This window comes from Peromyscus leucopus, chromosome 6 (genome assembly GCF_004664715.2).
Source record: "Peromyscus leucopus breed LL Stock chromosome 6, UCI_PerLeu_2.1, whole genome shotgun sequence".
Lineage (NCBI taxonomy): Eukaryota > Metazoa > Chordata > Mammalia > Rodentia > Cricetidae > Peromyscus > Peromyscus leucopus.
In genome coordinates, this window is record NC_051068.1 from 126,043,131 (window position 1) to 126,067,335 (window position 24,205).

At 43.8% G+C, this 24,205-nt stretch overlaps 1 protein-coding gene across 2 annotated transcripts in view; it reads right to left on the minus strand.

The window, feature by feature from the left end:
- Nucleotides 1-3,383: 3,383 nt before the first annotated feature.
- The window catches only part of LOC114702493 (serine/threonine-protein kinase TNNI3K), a 273,778-nt gene continuing 252,956 nt past the window's right edge, over nt 3,384-24,205 (minus strand). The window contains exons 24-25 of one of the 2 annotated variants that reach the window (XM_028882930.2): nt 8,503-8,582; nt 3,384-3,901 (exon numbers count right to left, since the gene is read on the minus strand). In XM_028882930.2, the coding sequence (XP_028738763.1) occupies nt 3,825-3,901; nt 8,503-8,582 (157 nt within the window). In that variant the 3' untranslated portion in view covers nt 3,384-3,824. Of the gene's footprint in view, nt 3,902-8,502; nt 8,583-23,514; nt 23,794-24,205 lie in introns of those variants that run through there. The other variant, XM_028882931.2, reaches the window with a different exon arrangement.

Sequence of the window (24,205 nt, forward strand, 5' to 3'; positions counted from 1 at the left end):
GATGAAGGCATCTGCTAGTATGTTCTCAGAACTAACCACATTCTCTGTTAATTGGAATCCTTACAGGAACCCTGAAGAGTAAATGTTAGTATTGTTAGGCTAAAAAGGTTTAAAAAAGGCTCACCCACGATCACACACCTACTGCAAAAGAGCCAGGTGACTCTAGAGCTGGTGCTTATTGCTTAAGGGGGAGGAAGAGAGACTGAGGGAGAAACTAAGGAAGAAGTGGAGAGGAAAGAGAAAAATAGAAGGGAGAAAAAGAGGAGGAAATGAGAGGGAGAGAAGGAAAGAGAAAAGCAAGAAAGGGAGGACAGGAAAGAAGGGAAGAGTTAAGAGGAAACCGAGAAATCCTTGATTTGAGATGGATTGTCTGGTGCTAGCCTTCCTTCTTGCAACAGCCCCCTTTTTCTCTTTCCTAGGGAAATGTCAGCTTTGGAAATAATTTAACCCAAATATTCAAGCTGTTGAAATGGCTCTCCGTGTTGCTGCTGTAATATGGCTCACAATTATAATTAATGAAACATCTTCAGAGTAAGCTCAGTGCTGTATGCACATGGAAAAATATCTAATGTGCTAAGCATATGGAAACATGAACCCATTTTTTTTACAAGCAGAAAGGGGAAGCAATTAGTGAGACATTTTTCAGCAAGAAGAAAAAAAAAAAAAACACCTGAAAAATCTTGTGTTTTTGAGACATGCTTTAAGATGAGCTTCAGGCCCCATTAAGGGTGTGGTAATGAAGAGGGTTTGTGAGCCACAGGGTGACTCTGTGGAAAGGTTTTTCCTTTTTCAGGAATCAAGATGCATTAGCCTCATTATTTGCAGATACTTGACAAGAGCAGAGGGAAGCAGGGACATAAGGAAAGGCAGTGAGGGGAAGGAGGAGGCCCAGGGGAGACAAGAAAGAGAGCTGAGTCTTTTCTGGAAAATCTCTTTCAAAAAGATGGTCATTTCAGAAGACAATATCCCTCACCTGGGCTGTAACCTCTCCAGTGGGAACCAGCAAGGCATTCCTCTGCCTACTTCATCTCTCAGGTCATTCTAACGCTGTCCATGGTACTGATCACACATGCCTGTCGTTCCACATGCGGTTTTAAAACCAACCTCCCCTGTCCACTATATTCCATTCAGTTTCATCTATTAAAGACTAGGCTCTAGACTAGCTTGGGCTGGATCCTGACATGCTGCCTAGAATAGTCCACCCAAGGTAACAAGGAAGGGCTTGTGGACACAGCTGCTTCCTAGCTAGGACCCATCTTCTCTCCTGCGTTTTCGTCAGGGTTCATGCCTGAGCAGCCATCTTTGCTTCCTTGGCTGTGTTCTTTAAAAGTCTCTTGAGAACATGTTCGATGGGATTCAGTACCTGTCAATCTGGAATAATTGAGTAGGAGAATGAAAAGGACAATGACTTAAAAGGGTGTGCCAGGGTTTTAATTTATACCTTTGGATCCGCACTGCCAATTGGGGTCATGGGGACTAGAGATTTTGCTACCATAGGTGATAAAAGACAGTCCAAAGGACTTTAGAGGTGGGACTTCTGTTTTCTTGATGGGAATTGCTCTCTAGAATATAATTTCAAACAGCAGTAAGAGAGCAGAGCCTACTGAGGCATCCATGGGTCAAGCTGCACATCTATGCAAAGGAACTTTGTCTGAGTCCACATTAGCTCAGAAGGAGATGTTCCTGACAGCTGATCCTCAGGGGCAGCTTTCAGTCTCCAACTTGTTCTCTCTGACCTTTGAACAGGGATGATTATGTCATTCAGGGCACAATGAGAAATATATAGAGACATATTGTTTTTTAAATAGGGTCTTATTGTATTGTCCCAACTAGCCTTGAACTCACAATCCTCCTGTCTCTTTACCCAACCCCTGCATGTGTGCTGGTATTTACAAATGTATGGTCACTACTTGGAGACAGTTTTGAATTTCATGATTTGAAATAGGTGTATCAGCTGGTGGTTCCCAAGAGAATCACAGCCAATGGGAGATAGGAGACAGACATATAAGTAGATAGATTACAGAGGATTGACAGATGGACAGACAGATGATGGTTGTATAGATAAATAAGTATCTAGATGATAGATTATTGACTGATGAGTAAATAGAGACTAGATGATAGTTGAATAGATTGATGATAGGTTATTGATAAATGATGGATTATATTTATCCTTCAGTATTGAAGATATACATATATATATTTCACACATATATACATTTGTACATATATGTATGAAATGTATGTATTTATGTCTTATAATGGCAGAAGTTGAAAAGCCCCAGGATTTGCTAACTTGATGGTAGGGAATTGCTAGTAATGAAAATCAAAGGCCTGAGAGCTTGAGAGCCCAGGGTTCAGGTTCCAGTGTGGGTCTATGACACTGGGCACCAGGGCTAAAGGTTCCCTTCCTCACTGTCTGCTCTGTTCAGGTCCTGGTGGACTGCACTGTGCTAACTCCCATCTGGGGCAAGCCACCTTGTAGTACACTTCGGATGCTGTTCCTTCTGGATCACCTTCACAGACAAGCCTAGAGTCTGTGTTTAACTAGGTATCTGCATGTCCTATGCTTCAGTCAAATTGACACAAGGAATTAACTCTCACGGGAGGTATTCTGGCTTAATAGCAAACTATAAGCATGCGACAGTGCCCAGGACAGCACCCAACAGAGAATTATACTGTCCAGAAACAGTGGAAAGCTTGAAACACCTTGATTTAGAATATGCCAAATTTTTCTTGGCCAATTTCATTCCTCTTGCTGTGCTCAAAAGCAGTAATTACTGTTGGAATTTCAACATTTCCTGTGTCATGTGTCCCAGTCTCCCTTTCTCAGTGGCAGAGCATCTTTATCTGGTCGGACCATTCCTGACATTCAGGGTTGAACCATGGCATGGAGGGCTAATCTCTCACTTCTTTTATTTTTAAACATTCGTTTTATTTATTTATTGAGTGTGTGAATATGTGTATGCACATGCCATAGCTTGAACATGGAGTTCAAAGAACAGCTCCCAGGAATTGGTTCTCTCTTCTGACACTTGGCTCCTGGGCTCAATGCTCATTTTCGGGCTTGGCCAAACTGCATTTACCCACTAGGTCACCTCACTATCCCAGATCTTACAACATTATCTGTATGAAATATTTCACTTCCTATATGTATGAAATTCTAGCTTGACATTAGTGTGTTGATTTCATAAGTAATGCCATTAATGACATCTTGCTAGGAAATAACACTAATGGGTTGCTCAGGTAAAGCCCAGACAGTTAGCAAGATGCATGAAAGAAGCTAGATGACCACACACTTTATGTTTCTGTGCTTTTACCAGTCTGTCTGAAAGGAGATATATTCAGTGAAAGCCCTGTTGGAATAAAACACACTTCTGAATGAATGTTCTGGAACACCAAAAAGTCTTTAATCACAGAATGAATACAGAAGTAATATCATGAGATAAGGCAATCAACAACATTGTAAGAAATCTAATTGGAGATGCTCAAACACAAGCCTGCATAGTTCAGTCTAGGAGTACATAAGGATCAGACCCAAACCAGACATCTGCACAGATTAACCCCATCCCTAAGCAACTAAGGCACTTTATGTGTCAAGCGAAGAACAATTCTTCATGCACATTCCATGTTTGCCCTTTAGCACTTCATGCTCAGTGCAATTCAAAACCCACCCTGGAGAAGGGAATCAAGTGAAAGTGGAATAAACAAAGCAATGTGAAGAGCCCTCAGAGGGCAGAGCACTATAATTGGAAGTGAGCTTGCCATGGATAGAATCACTGCTGTCACTCTGTGGGAAAATTCTCTTTAGGTGTACGTCAGACATGTCAGCTGCTGTCCTCAAAGCTGCCACTGTTCCGACGGGGGTGAAAGTGCATTGGGCTCATGGGATCAGACACATAGCCTGCATCAAAAAAGAATTCAGTTGTTACTTTTTGACCTTCTAGCACAGCCCCCTGCTTATATTAACTCGGTGAACTCCGTGCCATATGTAGCTGCCAGACAATCCTTTGGGGTCCTGGGACCGAAGACTGGACCAGAGTCCCTGGTGCTGCTCAGATTTGAAAGTGGAGACATGGTGCTTACACCAGATGGACATTCATGGCAAGTGTCTGCTTTGAACACACTGGTTGGTAATTAATACTTTGGGTTTACAGGAAAACAATACATGCTTCTGGAAGGGAGCCTGTCATGATGGCTAAGAGCACAGGTTTCATACCAGACAAATGTGTTTTAAGTAATGGTTCCATGATTACTGTCTTTGGGATATTTGTCAGCTTAAATCTTTCTAAGCATCAGCACCATCATCCCTAAATAGGAGAATGGTTAGTTCATCTTACAAGGCTGCTGTATGCAGCTGATGATTGGCAGTCAGTACCAGGGGAAGAAGCAAAGGATGACCTGAAAGGGAAGATCGAGACACTGCTTACAGAAAAAGAAGAGCAGCCTGGAAATGCTTACTTGCTTGTCTCCCTAAATGCTCACCTTTTAAGTGCTCATCAAATGCCCAGGTCTGAAGACCAGTGGCATTTGATGCCCTTTGAAGCAACAGCATCTCCAAGAATGGATCCAGTAGCTCTAGAGTGCAGCACTGGACAAAAGAACTCACTGGGTCAGTGCAGGGTGCTGCTCCCTGTCCACACTGCTGTAGGACCACCCACTACTTCTGCAAAATGGGCAGTTGATTAATAGCTGCTGATGGTTTTGCCCCCATCAGTATCCCTGTTACCAGAGTCAATACATTATTTTTATGCCACATAGCCATATGCAGGAGTTTGGGCACATTCATGTTCAAAAGAAAGATCTCTGTCAAAATCTCTTAGAAGGCATGCCATAACAAACTCTTCTGCAAGCAGATGCTGCTGACATCGTTGTTTCTGAGCATGGGCCTGTCTCGCTCTCCTCTGTCAGGATTGGCTCAGGTCAGGGCTGAGGGCCAGTGTGTATGCGTGTGCCTGTGTGTGTGTGCCTGTGTGTGTGTGTGTGTGTGTGTGTGTGTGTGTGTGTGTGTGTGCATGTGAGCCTGTGTGAGAGTGCATGTGTGTTGGGATGTGAGGTATGTTGGATGAGAGAAAGTCAACTCACATCATAAATCTTAACTGTTGGTCAATAATGCAGAGTCAACATTCTAGTATAAAAATATTTCTTTTGTCCAGCTGAAATATAACTTCACTCTGGGCACGGATAGAGCTTTACTCAGCCAGTGATGCGTTACTGCTTTCTCATTTTCTAATGCTCCACACACAATTTCACTGGCTTTGGCTGTGGCAGCACCTCTCACCCCACTGACACCAGAGAAACCTGACAGTAAGTGTGAGTCCCACGGGGTGGGTGGGCTATGCTTCAGGAATGAGTGGCAAATTCAGCAGCCACTGAGGCTGGCATTTTAGGGGAGTGGCTTAACCAGAATTTGACTGCACAGTGCAGGAAGAGGCTGAACCGCATCTCTGTGTTTTATGACTCAAGTCTGCCGTTAAGACTGGACAGCTGCATGTCCAGTTTCGCTTCCATGTTCTCCTTCTCCCTTCTGCCTATTGAGGTTAAAAACAGCTCAACCTCTGGGTCCTGGCTCAGGGAGCAGCATGGAAGAGGGGTAGAAGAGGGCTCCTGGAGGACACGGCAGGTCCATGGCACTTGTCTTAGTTGGGGTTACTGTTGCTGTGATAAACACCATGAACAAAAACAAGTTAGGGAGGAAAGGATTTATTTGGCTTACACTTCCAAAAGGCTGTTAATCATCAAAGGAAGTCAGGACAGGAGCCAAAACAGGGCAGGAACCTGGAGGCAGGGGTGGGATGCAGAGGGCATGGGGGAGTGCTGCCTACTGGCTTGCTCATCATGCCTTGTTCAGCTTGTTTTCTTTTAGAACCTAGGACCACAAGCCTAGGACATCCACCCACAGTGGGCTAGTTCCTCCCCCGTTAATCACTAACTTAAAAAATGCCTATAGGTTTGCCTGCCTACAGTTCGATCTTAGGGAGGCATTTTCTCAATTAGGCTCCCCCATCTCCAATGAGCACTCAACTCCCAGTAGCTGTGGTAACACATAAAGGTTTGCATGAGATCAAGCCAGTCAATACCACAGCACAGGTGGAGGTTGATACACAAGTCTACACTCCACGCTAAGGAAGATTGGCAGTTGGTGGCTCCTGGTAGGTTGACCATGATCCTCTAGTGGGTGACCCTTCACCCATGCACATATGGGTAGCACTAAATGGATTTAGAGGGTTATTTAAAAAAAATAGCTGAAGTCAGGAGAGGGATGTATGTGTGATGGGGGGGGGGGGACCAGAGTTGTTATACAGGAAGAGTGGAAGAGTAAATATGACCACAGTGCATTACATTTGAAATTTTCAAGACTATATTTAAAATACCTTAACAAATAACTAAAAAAAGAAAGCTCATGAGGTTGTTGCTGTGGGAAATGAAAGTACAGCCAGGCTAGGAACATTTGCCTGGCTGGAAAATGGAGGATTGCTGTGATTTTGCGGGTAACCTCAGCTACATGGAGAGATACTATTTCAAAGAAGCAATTGGAAATAAAAAAAAAAAAAAAGAAAGGGTAATTTAAGCTGTGCAAATTGCTATTCTTAGGGGGGAAGTACAAAATGAATGTATCATATCTGTAGGAATTATCACTCCATCCAAACACCCTAATGTTTTCTTTTGGCTCTGGTACAGAGATGTTCAGAAAAATTAGACATTTATACTATTATCCAACCCCCATTTCCTATACTTCATCTTGGGTAATTCTCTGAGTGCTATTTCTTTAAGAAGAAATCCTTAAGGGGCTGGGGAGATTGCTCAGCCATTAAGAGTGTTGGCTACTCTTGCAGAAGATCCAAGTTTGAGTCCCAGTATCAACATGGCAGTTCACAACATCTGAAACTCCAATTCCAGGGGATCTAATGCCCTTGTCTGACCTTCATAGCACCAACATGCACATAGTAACGTAGACATACATGCAAGCAAGACATTCACACATAAAATAAAATGAATAAATCTAAAAAATTTTAAAATTATAATTATTTTTAGGCTAAAGAGTAGCTTCATCCTGACTCTGCCATGGAAAGCTTTCCACTAGGCCCCAAGCTCACAGGCTGCCCTGTGTGTGGCTGAGAAGCCTTAAGAAAACACACTGTTATCTATTGAATGATATGATGCCGTGACACCTGGAACACATTTGCCCTCTGGGGAATCCATTCCTGGACTGGCCAATTAGTGGCACTGGTGCAGGAGCCCATCTGCCTGCTAACACATGCAGGAGAAGAGAGCCTTTCCTCTAAGGTTCTCAAGACAGCCAGAGTTCACTGCATTGCACCAAGCAGAGAAGTTTCCCTTTGTTCCTTCAAGGTTTTCCAATGCCTTGGGTAGCAGTTCTCTGAAGACAAGGTGCATGGATCCCATAATGTAGGGTCTCAAGCCACTAATATCAGAGAAGCCAGTTCCTTCTTCCCGAAACATAGCTCTAGAAACAAATCTGACGTGTTTAACTGACGTGTTTAGTCCTCCATGCAATCAAAGGAAGTGGCCATGAATAAATGGGCCATTGCGTTAATATTTAGATTAATATGGAGCCCTCAGACTTTAAGAGTGTAAAGGACAGCATGGCCCTAGTCCTAGCTGGTGGTAGTTAAAGTTAGATGATATGATATTTCTAGAAGGAAATATTAACTATATCATACTTATCTATAGGAATCCTCAATCTATCCAAACACACTAATGTAGCTGATGGTAAAAGCTCCTGTATTTCCCTTGGCTTCTAGAGGCCAGCATCAGACTTTATAAATTATTTTGTATGAATTTGTCATGGAGCAGTCCTGTGAGACAGACCTAGGTGGCTGTCCTGTGCTCTGTGCCGGCTGTTTGAGGGAATGGATGGAGTGTTCAAACCCTTTGGTGCTCAGCTCCCAGGGAAGAACTCTCGCAGGGAATGTGATTGTGGGAACTTGCCTTTCTGTTCTTCTCCCGGCACACAGTGAGGTGGCTCAGAGGCAGTGGGTCCAGGGCAGTGACAGCCAAGGGTTTACAATGCCAGGTGAGCCAGAGATGATTTACATAAAAACCTTGCATCCTCTTAGAACTTCAGTACATACAAACTCATACACACAATCTCTGGAACCTGTATATACTCCCACACAGACATATGTTCATATACATTCTGGGTATCCTTGCTTATATACATACATACCCTTGAATTCACATATACTCACACCCAATGTGTACATACTGACACTCTCATGTATGCACACTCACACATACATGTACACCCATGCTCACACACACTCATGTACACTCACACTCATGTAGAGTCTGGCATACTTTATTAAGCTTGAAGATAAATGAAGAGTTATAAAAACTTCAGTATCAGAGTTAGAATCTGTATAATATTTTTAAATTACCTATCATTTATTGTTATTACAAAATACAAAATTTTCTCCCTTACTACCAAAATGAATGACAGCCACCTCCCTAGGAGTGATTTCCTTGATGTGTGCTACTTACCATATTTGTCAATGGTTGAGTCCTGGGTACTTCTGTTCATTTCCTCCAAAGACAGGCCTGGATTGGAGTGTGTCCCGACACTGGAAGATGAATGGGACACTGCTTTACATGGGGGTGTTGGGCTCATAAAATATCATCTAAAACAGAATTCAGTCAATCAGCAGAGATCCCAAGGAATGTCAACGAGATGACTACATAGTTTGGTTTTATTTATATCTTGTTTGGCTTGAGCTTAGAACTGTTTGAGTAAGTTAGATCTAGGTGTGAGTCTTGCCATCTTTCTTCCTCTAGGTTATAGCTGCCAGCAGCTTAGCCTTGGTACACCCTATCTCTGAGCCTCAGTTTATGTATCTGCACACTAAGAGAAAACATTGGCATTTCTATCATCTTGTTTTAATGGCTGGATATAAACAAAAAGAGTACTGAGTCTAGATGAATCCAATATTGCAATCTTTACTTAAAAAGCAGCTAAGGATGTTAATGTCTTAGTAGGTTTACATAACTGCAACACATCCTAAGCACTGCTACAAAATGATAACTGTACAGACCTGTAGCACGAATTTAAAAGGTCTTATTAATAAAAATCAAACCTGGAACCAGGTATTGAGGTTAAAGCTGGAAGATCAGAGAAGCAGAACAAGCCACAGCCACCTCACCTCACCTCACCAATTCCTCAGCTGATCCTGTTTCCTTGGACTGGAAGCTTCTGAGTCCTCATCTGAATGAATCTCGGCTGAACTGCTGCTAAAAACCTAAAAGCTCAACAGACTCTAGTTCCTGTATTTTATACTTTATATACCTTTCTGCTTCCTGTCATCACTTCCTGGGATTAAAGGCATGAGTCACCATGCCTGGCTGTTTTCAGTGTGGCTTTGAACTCACAGAGATCCAGAGGGATTTCTGCCTTTGGAATGCTAGGATTAAAGGCGTGTGTGCCACCATTTTTCTGGCCTTTGTATCTAGTGACTGTTGTGTTTTCAGATCCCAGATAAGTTTATTAGGGTCACAATATATTGGGGAACACAATACCACCACAGAGACCCATGTTAGCCTTACGCCCAGCCTTTTAATTGCAGTCTCCATCATCGTGGCACTGTATTCTCAGTTCACACTTAAGTAAACAGTGTCCCAGGAATGGGTCTTCAGAGGTCGGGTGTAACTCATCTAAAACTTGACATCTCAAAGCTGCACACTTACGTACTCTTCAGGAATGCATTTTCCCCAGTGTTCCCTGGTCTTCCTCTTTCTCCCAGTTTCTACTTCAGTTCGTTTAGGAGGTGACTTCCTACCCTGTCCTGATCTCGTCACGTCTGCTGGTCATTGCACATGTTGCATATCTGTAGGCCTCCTTGCATTCATTTGGTCTTTATTGTCCTCAGAGCGGCTGTCCTGGGAAGCCCAGGATCCCCCTGCCCCTCTGACCATCCCCTCCGGGGCCACAGCAGAACTCTGCATACCAAGATCTCCCCAGCCCCTTCCCTGGCTTTGGTTAAGGTGTCATGTCAGCCAGTGTGGGCTCCACAGTCCTCACTGTCTCTCCTTCCAGTCAAGGAATCTTTACAAACCCCACCGGATCCACCCATCTCACTCTGCTAGTGAGCTGATCTCTTTCTCCTCAGGACTTGTGCAGCTCCTCTCCTAATTAGTTTCTCTGCTTTCACCCCTGTCTCTGAATGAAACATCTGATCCATATTTCCCATAGTGTTCATTTTGAAATATAAAGCAGGTTAGGACATCTGCCTGCTTAAGCCTCCCAGTGAGTTCCTGGTTCACTTGGGACACAATGAAAATGCTCTACTGTCTTCATGAGACCCTGTCCCGCCCCCTCTCCAGCATATCTCCCACTCTTTGTTACATCCCCTTTCCCTCAAGCGCTCCTGGGAGCCTTCCCATCACTAACTCACCCTCCAACCTTCTTCCTCAAGATCTTGATGCTGAATACCTGCCTTGCCTTCGCCTATGACAACTCCTCTGTCATCCAGACTTCATTTCACTGTTCTTTTCCCAGCCAGCTCTTCTCTGATGGCTACTCGGAAGGAGCCAGTCTTCTGCTGTGGTCGCTCCATTTCATGATGGTCTTATTTATTTTGGAACTTGCTTGCTGTCTGCTTATGTATACAACTGACGACTATACGTTGTAAGGCAGGAGACTAGTTTCTTATTCCCTGCTGAGCCCCCAACCCTCACAGTAATCCTGGCCCATGTGAGAAGATCAACCAGTAGTTTTGAAAAACTGAATAAATGAATAAATGAATGAATGATGCCTGTCACTCCACCCTTCCTCCACTGGGTAATCTGTAACAAAAACCGTAGCTTAGCCTGCCCCTGCTTCCCTAGGCCTGAAGGTCAGAGGTCAGAGCCCTCTGCTGTTCCTGTATTTGCCTTCTTTTGCTTTCTTTGGGTCTTGGGTTCCATTGTTCCTCACCCCCCCCCCCCCCAATAAATACAAGTTCAGCCACACTAACTGACAGAGGATTTTCCAGACATTCCCAAATACTCTGTTCCTCTGGCTGTGCCTCAGCTGATTGCCATGCTTACACGTGTGTGCTGATGTCTCATTTCCCCTGACAGAAGGCAGGGTGTGCTACTGCTAGGGACGGGCATTTTATGCTGGGTGGCTGCAGTTGTGTCACGTGTCTTTTGCTTCTATCCAATGACAGTAACCGACTTAGGCCTCAGTTATGCTTCTGTAGAGTGAGGATTATAACAAGACTTGTGTTGGAGGTTTATTGTGAGCGTTGTTTGAAATCTTTCGGTGTTACGGATTAGGAAACAGTAAAATTTGCTTGAGTTTAGTGTAGCATGAATCTTAAAAAGTTCTTATTAATAAGACAAACTCAGGGCCAGTTACTGGGGTGAAATGCTGGAAGATCAGAGAGACAGAACAAGCCACAGCTAACCTCACCTGGCCAACTTCTCAGCTGGTCTTGTTTCCTCAGACTGGAAGCTTCTGTGTCCTCATCCCAATGGCTCTCAGCTGAGCTGTGCTGCTAGAAGCCTGAAGCTTAACCAGCCAAATGCTTCTAGTTCCTGGTCCTCACGCCTTATATACCTTTCTGCCTTCTGCCATCACTCCCTGGGATTAAAGGCGTGAGTCACCATGCCTGGCTGTTTCCAATGTGGCTTTGAACACACAGAGATCCAGAGGGATTTCTCCCTCTGGAATGCTAGGATTAAAGGTGTGTGTGCCACCATTTTCTAGCCTCTGTATCTAGCCTTTGTATCTAGTGGCTGTTCTGTTCTCTGACCCCAGATAAGTTTATTAGGGTGCACAATATTTTGGAGAATACAATACCACCACAGTTTAGTATGCATCCAAGTCAGCCAATTCCGTAAAGACATCTCGAGAAGGCCCCTCCTCTTCCGCACCCTTCAGGACTCCACACTGTGATCACGGTGCTCCCGTGAGTCTGCCCTCGTGTGGAACTGCCTGTATTGGTGTGCTATCGAACTCAGTTACTCAGAGGAGAACCAAGATCCTGTTCAGTGTTGTTGGACTCTCAATGGGCTTCTTCAGTAGTTTATGGTCAAAATGAAAGCGTGTTAAATAAAATCAAGAACTTCAAAACTGTTTCTTTAGAGAAGTTAGTTTTCTGTAATGTCGGTTCATATTTAACTGCCTTAAAAATAATCTCTAGCTTCACCTCTTTAAGCTACACAGAACGATGATGTCTTAGAGAGAGGGAATGATTACAGAGGAAAAATTATTGGCTCAAAGTATGACAGAGTCATCTCAATCAACATTAAATAGTAAACAGCACATAATGCTGGTCAGTAGACTGTTGATTCATTTTCAAAATTAAATTTCTTCTTTCAGTATCTGTAGCTTCCTTAGGACTCTAGCTCCCTTTAAGCATTGTGTTCTCTGCAGTAGTCTTGGCAACAAAAACAGTAATAGGGAATAAATACTTTATCACCAAAATGGCTATCTGGTTTCCCTTGAATAAAAGCCTATCTCCAGGATGCCCTGGGTGTTCAAAGGCTGAATGCAGTTCATGCCTGGGAACTTAACCTTCCCCAGGAGATACCACACACACTGGCAATGGACTCTGTTCTAGGATGACAGACAGATGGGTGCCAAGCATACCCAGGTCAAACAAAAGAAGAAACTGGACACCGGTTGATAGAGCTAGTGCTTCACACCCATGCACGTTTCACCTTCAGCAAAGGTTTCAGAGATGCTCAGAGTTTTCAAGGCAGGTGTCAGGACTGGGGCTGGAGTAGTGACCACAAAACAGGGCCTTCCGGTGCTGCAGCACCCACAGAGCAAATGCCTGAGACTGTGAGCCCATGGCAGGTAAGACAAGCACTGGCTTCTGAGTGTTCCATTGGCTTCGGCTTCTCTCTGTTTTGTTTGTGTTTTGAGACAGGATCTCGGGTAGCCTGTGCTGTGCTCTAACTGACAATGTGCTGAAGATGACTTTGAATCTGGATCCTTTTGTCTTCATTTTGCAAGTGTCCCAGTGATAGGCATTAATCACCACATGCAGTTTATAGTGTTTCAATCATAACTGAAACTAGGCAGACTTCTTATGCTTAAAGAATGATTGTCTGTATATGTATATATATATATATATCTGTGTATGTATGGCTAGGAAATCCTATGTGTATATTTTGTTAGTGTAAGATCATTTTTTCTCTTATAAAAAGAGAACAAGATAATTTAAAAACTTTTTTGTATAATATGATATGATTGATGCATCTTAGCACTGAACAGCTTTTCACTTTGGACTAAACAAGTCACATGAATTCTGCAACTTGCACAGGCACAGTTATTGCCATTGGCTGAAATAAATTCAACAGTGATGCACATCACAAGTACACTGGGCAAAAATTATCAGCTGAAAAATAAACTGTGACAAATGTAAGGCCACAGAGCTATGGGTAACAGAAAAGTAGCTGAAGACAGAGCACATCCCAGCAAAGGCCCCACTTCTTCAAATGAGCACACTGCAGAGTCTACTGCTTCAGCACGTGGGGGATGGGCATCACCATAGGCACTGTTCTAGATAGGCAGGACTAATCCCCAGCGTTTCTGCACTCCTTAGAAATTGCTTAGATTACTAGAGGCCACCAAAGTTGAATAAGAAAAGAAAATTGCATAAATTTGTTGTATGGTTACGATAAAGAGGAAGGGGAGGCCCTCAGCTGGAACACACATCTGGTTTCCGGCAGAAGCTGGCTAGATTTTTCTCATGATTACTTGGCCAGTAGGAAAGAGACTTGTGTCAAAGGACAAGTGATTAGAGTGAGTTGTTAACAAATGAATACTCAGGGGCAGCTTGAGGTCTGCATCAGCCGCTATGGGTGACTGTCCCTACAATGTTAGACTGAGCCTTAGGCATTGTGAATAATTAGGTCAAAAGTCTGAAATCAAATTGAGCTGTTCACAAAGAGGTCATAGTCATCCCACCCTGGAAATGTGAAAGCCAGGGCTGGAGTACGTGTTGGGGCCAGGTACAAAAGGTGTCTCTGGAAGTCACAGAGGGATGTCTCTGTTGTTCTGTTCCTTACATTCTCAGAAGGGCTTCATGGATGATGTGGACTGATAAGAACCCGGCACATTAGAAGGTTGAGTAAGATGATAACTCCCATTTAGGCAGGAGATTTTTATCTTCCTTATCTGAGTGCTCTGACTCTCAGCCAGGGCTGACTGTCTAATTTTCACACACACACACACACACACACACACACACACACACACACACACACACTTGCACACTTGCACACATGCAAGCACGCAAGCACGCACGCACATCACAGTGTACTTAGCTATACACTGAATGTGGTATTTGTAGCTTTTGTATACACAGTTCCTTTGATTTGTGTCATATGCCTGATAGGACCATCTCTGTGTCTGAGGAAGAACCACACTGCCACCGAGATGACGCTGAGCGATGTGAGGGATTTCACAGAAACCCATACTTGGGTTTGGTGTCCTGGCTATGTATGGCTGGCTCCGGGGAATGCAGGAAGGCTCCACAGAGGGTTGTATAGATCATTTTGTGTATATCCATGTTGCACTACTTGAGAGGTGATGGCGGGGACCCCCTAAAACCCACATTAAGATATCTCTTTATCCAGGAAGGTTTCTGTTAAGCGAGATCCAAGAAGAAACAAGGAGACTATGGTCTGAACAGGTGGGGAACCTCTCCTGCTGTCTCTCTGGAGTCTGAGGATGAGCCAGTGTCATAGTGAGTCCAAATGGCCCCATTTAGAGCTTCCAAAGCAGACAGAGCTGTTGCTTCCAGATCACAGCCTGCCAAATGCTTTGGTATCAGATAATGAATTCTGGGTTTGGCTATGGGGTCTCTTGAATTCTCAGAATATTTCCTAGAGCCATAATTACTTCTGACTATGTGACATTCCAAAAAGTCTGCTGAAAGAAATCCATCCTTTGTTATTATCTTCTCCCTTGGGTGATACATGTAGCTTTGGGACTATGGTTTGGTGAGTTATGATAAATGTATACTGTTATCCATGGCTTGGATGTAGTAATGGAATTAAAACAATGGAATAAAAGGCACAGAACATCTACGTTTAACCACAGAGACATAGTAATAACAATAGCAATTGCCTATATTCCCTATACTTATCAAGGGCTCTGTTGATTGCACACACTCTTCACTGCTTAGCTTGTAACATTTTGCTGAAAGCCCCCAAGGCATCTGGGAAAGCATGAACTTTATGTCCACACTAGGGAGATGGAGAGTCAGCTCAAATGCTCAGATGGCTGGCACCAATGCTTATGGTTGGCAGGAGGCTGAACCAGGGCTTGAACAAAAGGCCTTCAGAGCTTCAGACCAGAATTTCCCTAGTAAACAGTCTATTTAACTGCAGTAGACACCAAACTATTCTATCACCTGGGAACTCACTGAAATAGTCGTGAGGAGCTACAGATATTTGTATCTTTGGCAAATAAAAATGAACAAGAAATTCCTCATTATAAACACCCTTTATCTTCACAGCAAAAGTAGAATCATCTTTCTTATGTCTTGCTCTGTTTGATTTTCTGAACACTGTTTCTTTCCTCTTAGCACACTTGTGCACCTGCTGTTAAAACCTGAGGTACATACATGCACACACACACACACACACTTACACATGCATATATATATATATATATGCATATTCTCCCACACTCACTTACACACAACAACATACACATACATGCACACACATACACACTCATATACACACATACATATATACACATATAAATATACACACACATAAATGTGCACACAGACACACACACACACACACACACAGATCTTTAAAAATTCAGCATTTATGACTCCCATACACTCCCCTTATCTTGAGTAATGTTTAAGGCTGCACATATGGATTCATGTTCCTGTAAACAGCCTCGGTTACATTGAACAACAACAGGAAAAATCATTAGGTGACTGATGTGATTAAACACTCCAAGCAAAATAGTCTTCCATTCTAATTGGTCCAATTAGGCTTTATGTAGCTAACAATGCCCTCGGGCTACCTGCGTCCTGGAAGAATTAGCCATTTGGACTTCAAATAAGACAGTGCCATCCAGGACCTCACAGCTTTGCAAATGTTTTTGTGGTTTATTGGATCTCTCCCCATCTGTCAAACTGTGTTCCTATGTGAGGCTGTTAGTACAAACTTCCTGGCCAGGGACACCCTTGTGTGCCTCCCCAAGAGGGATAGCCCAAGGTAGGAGTCATGTCTTCCACTCAAAAGGAAGCCCACACAGATAAATTCTATCAGAATTTTAGTTGGTTGACACCAACCTGAAAAACTGATTCAAAGAAGAGGCGGAGAAACGGGCAGCTGAAATGCTAATGAAGGTGTTTACACTATGAAGTCAGTGCTTGCCATGGAAAAGGCTGTGAGTGTGGGTTGGCTGAACCTTTTGGCATTTAGTTGGAAACAAATAGTTCTATTTAAAATGGATCTGCCATAAGGGATAAATGCCTTGCTCTGCTCTGTGGTGTCTTTTCATGCAGACCATATTTCCTACCGAGCAAAGGGTAAGACAGCATTTCTATCAGAATTGCAAACACCTTTGCCTAACTTTGAAACAGTCTAATTATACTTTTACTAGTTAATTTATCCATTAAGTTCAATAGTATTTATTTATCAAGACTTTATCCTGGCTGTTTTCAAAGCATTGTTTTGTGTTTGTCAATATTCTGTATTTGAGAATGTCCTAAATTAAAAGAAATTTATTGCTGCTGTTACATAGAATGGGCAATAGCCTAAGTATTTATGGAACCAATGATCAGTGCAAAATATCTCTTGCAGGAAAATCAAACCCATTAGTTCTGTTTCAGTAGCAAAAATCCCAGTCTAGAAAGGCTTGGCCACCAACCAGGTCAGGGCTTTGTTTGAGCCATTAGGCAAATGTCCAAGGTCCCACTCAGTTCCTCCATTTTTAAAGAAAAAAGTAATTAGCCAAAGAAATATGAATAAGGAAAGTGCTTAAAGTATGTGCTAAATCCTTGACAGCTACTGAATCACCAATGTGCTCAACAGTGACGCCACCCCCACACACCACCTCTCAGTTTATCTCAAAATATGATCAGGTACGAGTGAGTTAGAGATAAAACATGGTCAGGGCAGGCCTTGACTGCTAAAAATGAGAAATGTCTTTGAAATTTAGCAAAAGCCTCCCCCTGCTCTGCACTCACTGTCATTTAAAAAAGGAAAGGGAAAATTATATTGCATACCTCAGAGATCTTGGTAGCACAGCAATCAAAAGCCAACTCCTCCCTGCCCCATTTTTTCCAGCACTTTTTTTCTTTTACCAAGAAGGGAACTGAGGTCTTGAGAGGTGAGGTGAACTCCCATATTCCTCCAGATTTGGGTATCAGTGTTATAGGGAAGTCAGAAACATGGCCTGTGATGCCCAACTCCTAGCCATCTGTGGTGGGTTTGATTCTTAAGTAGAAAAGTCAACTGACATTGTTGGATTATGGTTATGTGTCAAACACTGCCAGATGCCTTAAAGACAGCTCAAAATTGACCTAACAATCCATTTTACATTGAGGAAATTGAGTCTGAGAGGGAGTAACTCATGTTCTGGTTACACAATATCAATTCAGACTCAGCCAGGTAACATCCAAACCTCTTGCTATTTCTGCTTCATCCTATTTGTCTCTGTCTCTGTCTTTCTCTCTTCCTCTCCTTCCCTCCCCACCCCACCCACTCCCTTCTTCTCTCTCTTGGTTAACACCAACCAAAGCACAATGTTGGGGCTGGCTGCATCCTGTAGATACAGACATGGATGTGTTGGATGTGGCCTGTGACAGCTAGGGAGGGAAATGTGGGCACATCCAGCCAAACTCCAGTGCAGGGGGAGGTACCCTGACGTGTGCCCTTCCTACCGAGATGGAAAGGACAGAGAGTTTGGGGTGTGGAAGTATAGTCATCTGTGGGTAGGGCAGGGTAAGTGTGTGTGGAAGAACCTAGGCATTCTATTTGAAGGAATATTTAATGTTATGCAATCTCAAACACAAGGCAAGGCTGCATGAAAGGCTGCAGTAACAGTTTAGCTGCTTTCCCCCCTGAACAATGTTAACAGCAAGTTGTCAATCAGATGTTCATCAACAAACAAGAATAAGTGTACAGCATTGGTCCCTCCTCTTTCTCCAAGCCCTTGTTTCCTTCCAGGGGCAGACTTTAGAAGGCAGGTTCCTGGTGTTGGCTCCACGTGGAGGAAGGGATAAGTTTCCAACCCTCTTCTTGGCAGGCACTTCTAGGGGCAGTGAGAGTGAACACACCTGTGTGGAGGTGTTTGGAATGTGTCTTTCTTGTTGAGTCAGAGCTGACATATCCACTTCCACTTGCATCTAACACCCCACATCCATTCCAGTTTTCTTCTTTCTGACATTTATCTGTTCTTTCACAGGAAGAAACCTGGCTGCCAACAGCATATGTAGACTGATCGATGCTCCTGAGTACATGCCCCCTTCTACTCCTTGGCACACCACACAGGGGGTTGCAAGTCCCCTCTCCATTTCCTCCCCACACTCATGGAGATGCTTTCCTTGCTCTCATGATCTGGTGTCCACCAGCTGGCCTCCCCTGCACTAAGTGGTTTCCTCCTCACTCTCCTCAGACCCCAACACTGATCTGTGCCCCTAGGCACTGCAATGCCATTCTCACTTAGCCTGCATGCCAGCTCTTTGCATCTGCCTTCACAGAACCCTCTTCCCCACACTCGGGTCCCAAAGTCCCCACATGGTACATGTTGCTGTGCAGATGTTCTTCTCATCCCATGTAGACCCACCACTGTCCATCATCCTGCATGTCCATCCTGATCTTCTTCTTGGGCTCTGACCCTGTGTGTGGCTACTGCTCCTACTGCCCATCTCATGGATGCCCTGCCCACTGTCTGGCTCTGACTTCCATGTCAGCTTTCTTTCCCATAGAGATGCCTTGCTCACTACACCTGGGATCCAGTATCATGGCTGAGAAGCCCCAGTGTCCTATGGGAACTCTGTCAGATCTGTGCCAGGCAGTGGCCACCACCTCTCATACAATCCTTGTGGTCACTCCAATAATCTTCTTAGAATGTCACCTTCCTCCTCTGCTACTGAGGAAGCTGACCTAGTCCAACCCCATCCCGTGGCTTCTGGATCAAACCACTCAAGAATGGAAGGGAAGGGAAGAGAAGAGAGAGTTACAAGGAGCTAAGGGCCTATGTGTGCCTGTGGATCTCTCTCTCTCTCTCTCTCTCTCTCTCTCTCTCTCTCTCTCTCTCTCTCTCTCTCTCCCCACACACACCAACTGGTGCTGCTTCTCACACTCTCCAGTGACCTGTGTACTTAACTCACAGTTCTTGGACTTTTGGGGAAGTCTCTTGGACACATTTTTCCAGAGAAATTCAAGAGGACAATCTCCGCACTGGTCAGCTACAGCAGTGAGTCAATCTTCAGTGCATCTCATATTCTCTTTCCTTCCTATACATCTTAGATTACACTACACAGAAAGCAGCTTATACCCAGATCCATTTTGCCTGTTTTCTTTTTAGACAAATGTACTCTAGGCTGGATTAGACCTTGTGACACTCTTGTCTTACCTTCCTGAATGCTGGGGTTACAGCACATACCCCCCACTCAGTTCACGGTCTGTGTTTAATGGAGCACAACCGAAGATGGTTGGATTCCTCTGCTGAGCAGTTAAGGTGTATGAAGGCAAGTGTGTGTATACCTTTCTGTAGGTACCTGAGTAAGATTCTCTGCACTAACTAAGCTGTTTTTCTGATACAAGACATTCGGTAAGTATGAGTTAATTAATGAATAAGTGAATGAATGGTGGTTCCTTCTTCATAACTTTGCTTGTGTCTATCTTTAGTTACTTCTGATTCTTTCTAATAAAGCTTGTGGTCATTGGACAAACTCCAGTTTCTTTAGCCATCACATATAAAGCTGTTTTACTGTAATTAAAAGACCCAGCAGTGTGGTAATCCATGCATAGGGTATTGTCCCTTCCGTTGCTCAGCCCATTCCTTTTTGAATGTTATTGGCAGAGGAATCTACATTATGGCATCTTCATCACCACTGTGGAAATGATAGGAAAGTGGAGCTAAGGACAAAGAAAGGCTTCAGCTCTTCTGTGATGGACTGGACCATTGAAAAAGAAGGTGGCATGGTGGCCTCAGTCCAGCCCTCCTATTTGATCTCACAGGATAGAGCTACCCAGAGGCCAATGGTCATGTTCACCTGTCTCTGCTGGGTTGTGTGGCTTCCTCACAGGGAAAAGTCCCTCTGTAGTCTTTGTTTGTCTGGTGCCTAAATGGTACCAGAATTGGATGAAGTAAACTCATGGATGTGAAGTTAGTCCTCACAGTTTCTCATCAGATTCTGATTTTCTTATCTCTGCAGTTTCAGGGCCATATGACTTGAGTAAACTTTAGTTCTTTGAGAACAGTGAACTTCTGTCTGTGAAGAACCAGGAAGGGGCTATGTTAGGTTCTAAACAGCATGGTTTGTGTCCCAGTTATTGGTGCTAGAGTATAAAAATGAACACAGACCACAAGGTGACAAAGACATTGGCATGTTCCAGTAATACAGTACCCAGAGAGCAGGATGGACTTCGCCCATGGCTTTAAGTTCACCAGTCTCTCCCTTAGAGCAGCTATAAATCCCATCTGCATTTGCTGTCCCCCTGAACTGGCCCCCATTGTGGCCAGCCAGCACTGTCTCCACGAAAGAAGAGACTTCACTCACCTATCATTGTCATTGCTTCTCATGGGGCAGAAGTGTTAAGGGCTAAAGTGCAGGTGGCCATGGAAAGACAAGAGAGACACACGGCTGCTGTGCATTATTTAGTGTTTACATTAGGTATAAACAGGTCACATCATCACATGAGTCTCACTGAAAGCCTTTGATGAGAGCTTGGTTTTCATCTTCAGCCTGGGGCTACTTTTCTTGTTACTATAACAGAAGACCTGATATGAGCAGCATTAGGGTTATTGTATCTCATGGATTGAGGATGCCATCCATCATACAAAGGTGGCATGGTGGAGAAAGTAGCTCTCAGTGAGGCAGTGGGAATGTAAGACTTCTGGGTAGATCATACCTGGGTAGATTATCAAAGAAAGAAAAGAGAATTCTATTTTCTTTTATTATTCAGTGTAGGACCTTCATCCATGAAATGGTGCTACCTCTACCACAAAATGTCTGGATGGGTTTTCCCTACTCAGTTAAAAATCTTCCTGAAGATAATCTCTCAGACACACACAGTCAAGGTGACGTGTCCAGTCAAGCTGGCAATGAGCACAAGCCACCACAGCTCAACACGTGAGGAAGCCAGTGTTTTCCTGGGTCTCACAGCTCATGAGTGACAGACCTTGAACTTGAACTCAGGCCTATCTGAACCCAAGTTGTCAGCCATTTCTTTAGACCATGGGTGGTTATATAAATAAAAATCACAAAACCAACTTCATCAATGGAAGACAAAATCAGCAAGTGGTTAGTCATGCATGGAGTGGGCATCCCTCTCCTTCTGGGCAGAGGGAAGTTAAAAGCACATCTCTGTTGAGTTTAGATCCCTGGTTTCTGTTGTGTGAATTCTGATCTCTGCAAGAAATTCCATGTTCCTTTGTTCTTTATGACAGGCCAGTCTGAACGGGAAGGGTTTGAAACTCCCTAAACTCTTTGAACAGGCAGAACATTGATCTTCACAAATCATTTGAAACACCCTAAGGGAGGTTAAAAATTACAAGCAATGTGTGTTTTTGTTTTTGTTTTAAGTGAATGTACACCAAACCACCGGGACCGTTTGCCTGACTGTACACTACCAAAGCTTTCCTCTCTCCTCTGTGCATTCTGCACTGTCAGGCGCTGAATGACGGAGTGGCATGCCGTTGCCAGGGTACCCTGTTCTCCTGATGTCCTCCTGGAGTTATGTGGGCCTGATAACCCCCTCTGGTGTGACGTGCTGTGACATCTCTTTGAATCCTGGGCAGCCCAGGGCTTGACACTTCTTGCAGCCCCCACTGCTGCTCTGACCTTCTGTGTTGGCAGGAACATGATTAGATTTGGTAAGAAGTGCTGATTGGCCTCTGCACAGGTAGATCTTGATGGCCACTTTTGTACTGCTCTGTACAAAGCCCTGACAGGAGGCACACCAGAAAGTCGACACCTTTAGAGCAGGAGCTGCAGTTTGTTAGCTACCCGTGCATCCTCAGCATTTGGAGCCTGGCACGGAGCTCACATGCTTACAGAATAACTTTGGTTGGACTGAGCTTCTGGTCTTTTCTCCAGGCTCCTCTCTCGGCAGAATTTCTGTGTGGGTCAAGCAGTAGGTCAGGAATAAGATGTCAAGTCAGACTGAGCTGGGTTTTCAGTTCCAGCATATCTACTGTCTATGGCATGTCTTCCTAGGCCTCATTTTTCTCCACCACAGCACAAGAACAATGAGATGGCCTGTCTCTGTGAGGATTATACTCAATGATCTAGGTGTAACAAACTTAGAAGAACACACAGTAGGTGCTCAGTAAACACCAGCATAATGCACAGTAGGTGCTCAGTGAGCACCAGCATAACACACAGTAGGTGCTCAGTGAACACCAGCTATCTTCAGGGTGAGTCCTTCCAGCCACTCTACCTATAATCACAAGCCACATTTCTTTCCATACTCTCCTACCCAACCACTGTCATAGAATATTACACAGTTCATTCATTTGTCAATTTTTTCTTCTGTTTCTGAGACAAGGTCTCAAGTATTTCAGACTGGCTCCTAACTCCTTATGTAGATGAGGATGACCTAAATTCCTGGTCCTCCTGCCTCTACTTCCTAGTGTTGGGATTACAGCCTTGTACCAACACACCTAGATTATGGTCATACATGCCAGGCTGGGGATCCTGGTGTTAGGAATCAAACCCAGGGCATTGTGTATGATAAGTACTCTCTCTACCAATGTAGCTGCATCTAGGGCCGAAGTAATTTATTAAAAGATTATGTCACTTCATTCCACACTAGAATTAAATCTTCATGGGGGACTCAACCATTGATATATTTGATGTTACATGTGCAGTCTAGAATTATAAGCCCTTGAAAAATTATTTTTTACCAAATAAGTGAATAAATTAAGGAATAGTCAGAGGATCAGAAGTAAGAAAAATGGAAGATCTTTTATGAGCTTCATTCCAAAGGATATTTTGTGGTTGTTAGCTAATGGACTTTTTTGCATTATTTTTGAAAAAGAAAAGATTGTGTGGAGGTCTGTCTTAGGGTTTCTATCGCTGAGAAAAGACACCATGACTATGGAAACTCTTATACAAAAAAACATTTCATTGGGGCTGACTTACAGTTCAGACATTTAGTCCATTATCGTCATGGTGGGAAGAATGGGAGCATGCAGGCAGACATGGTGCTGGAGAAGGAGCTGAGAGTTCTACATCTGGATCAGCAGGCAGCAGGAAGAGATCTGTGAGCTATAGACCTGGCTTGAGCTTCTGAGTCCTCAAAGCCTGTCCCCAGTAACCTATTTCCTGGAACAAAGCCACACCTATTCCAGCAAAGCCACACCTCCTAATAGTGTCAATCCCTATGTGCTTATGGGACCATTTTCATTCAAGCTACCATAAGGTCTGAGAGGAAGTACCAGGTTGACCCAAACCCAGCAAAGCCAGTCAGACCTCAAGGCAAGGTGGAGTCCTTGGTGTGAGGACCAGAAGGTCTTCTGTCAGTGAAAGAGCCAGGGCCCCTTTACTCAAGCAGATCTGCAGAGGCTTCTGTCTTTATGCTGTCTGAGATAGCACAAGCAGGCGGGGATCAGTCTCAAAGCACTCCATGGACTCCCTGAAAAAATAATATTTACTGTGTATTTAAAGAATTCTCATGTATAGGACATCACTAGAGGCTTAGGAAACAAAAACTACACAGTTGTGTGTGGCCGACCATAGTGTGACTGGCCACAAGGCTGCTGTTAGTGAGAGGCATCCACGCACACGTATTGGTTGAATGCAGCAGGCACACCTTGTTCAGGCCTTTGCAATGAACTGTGCCTTGTGGGATTGTGCTGTGTGAATATATGGTGTAGGGAATGCAGAAAACCACAGAAATCACATGCAGAACTCCACACCTTTGTACATCCACAGGATTCACAAACATTTCAAGTAGGATCATGTCTGCGAGGCATTTTGGAATCATAATATTGATTTCACATGGTATTTCTTAGTTTTCCCAGCAGAAGTGGAGTGTGGTGTTGTAC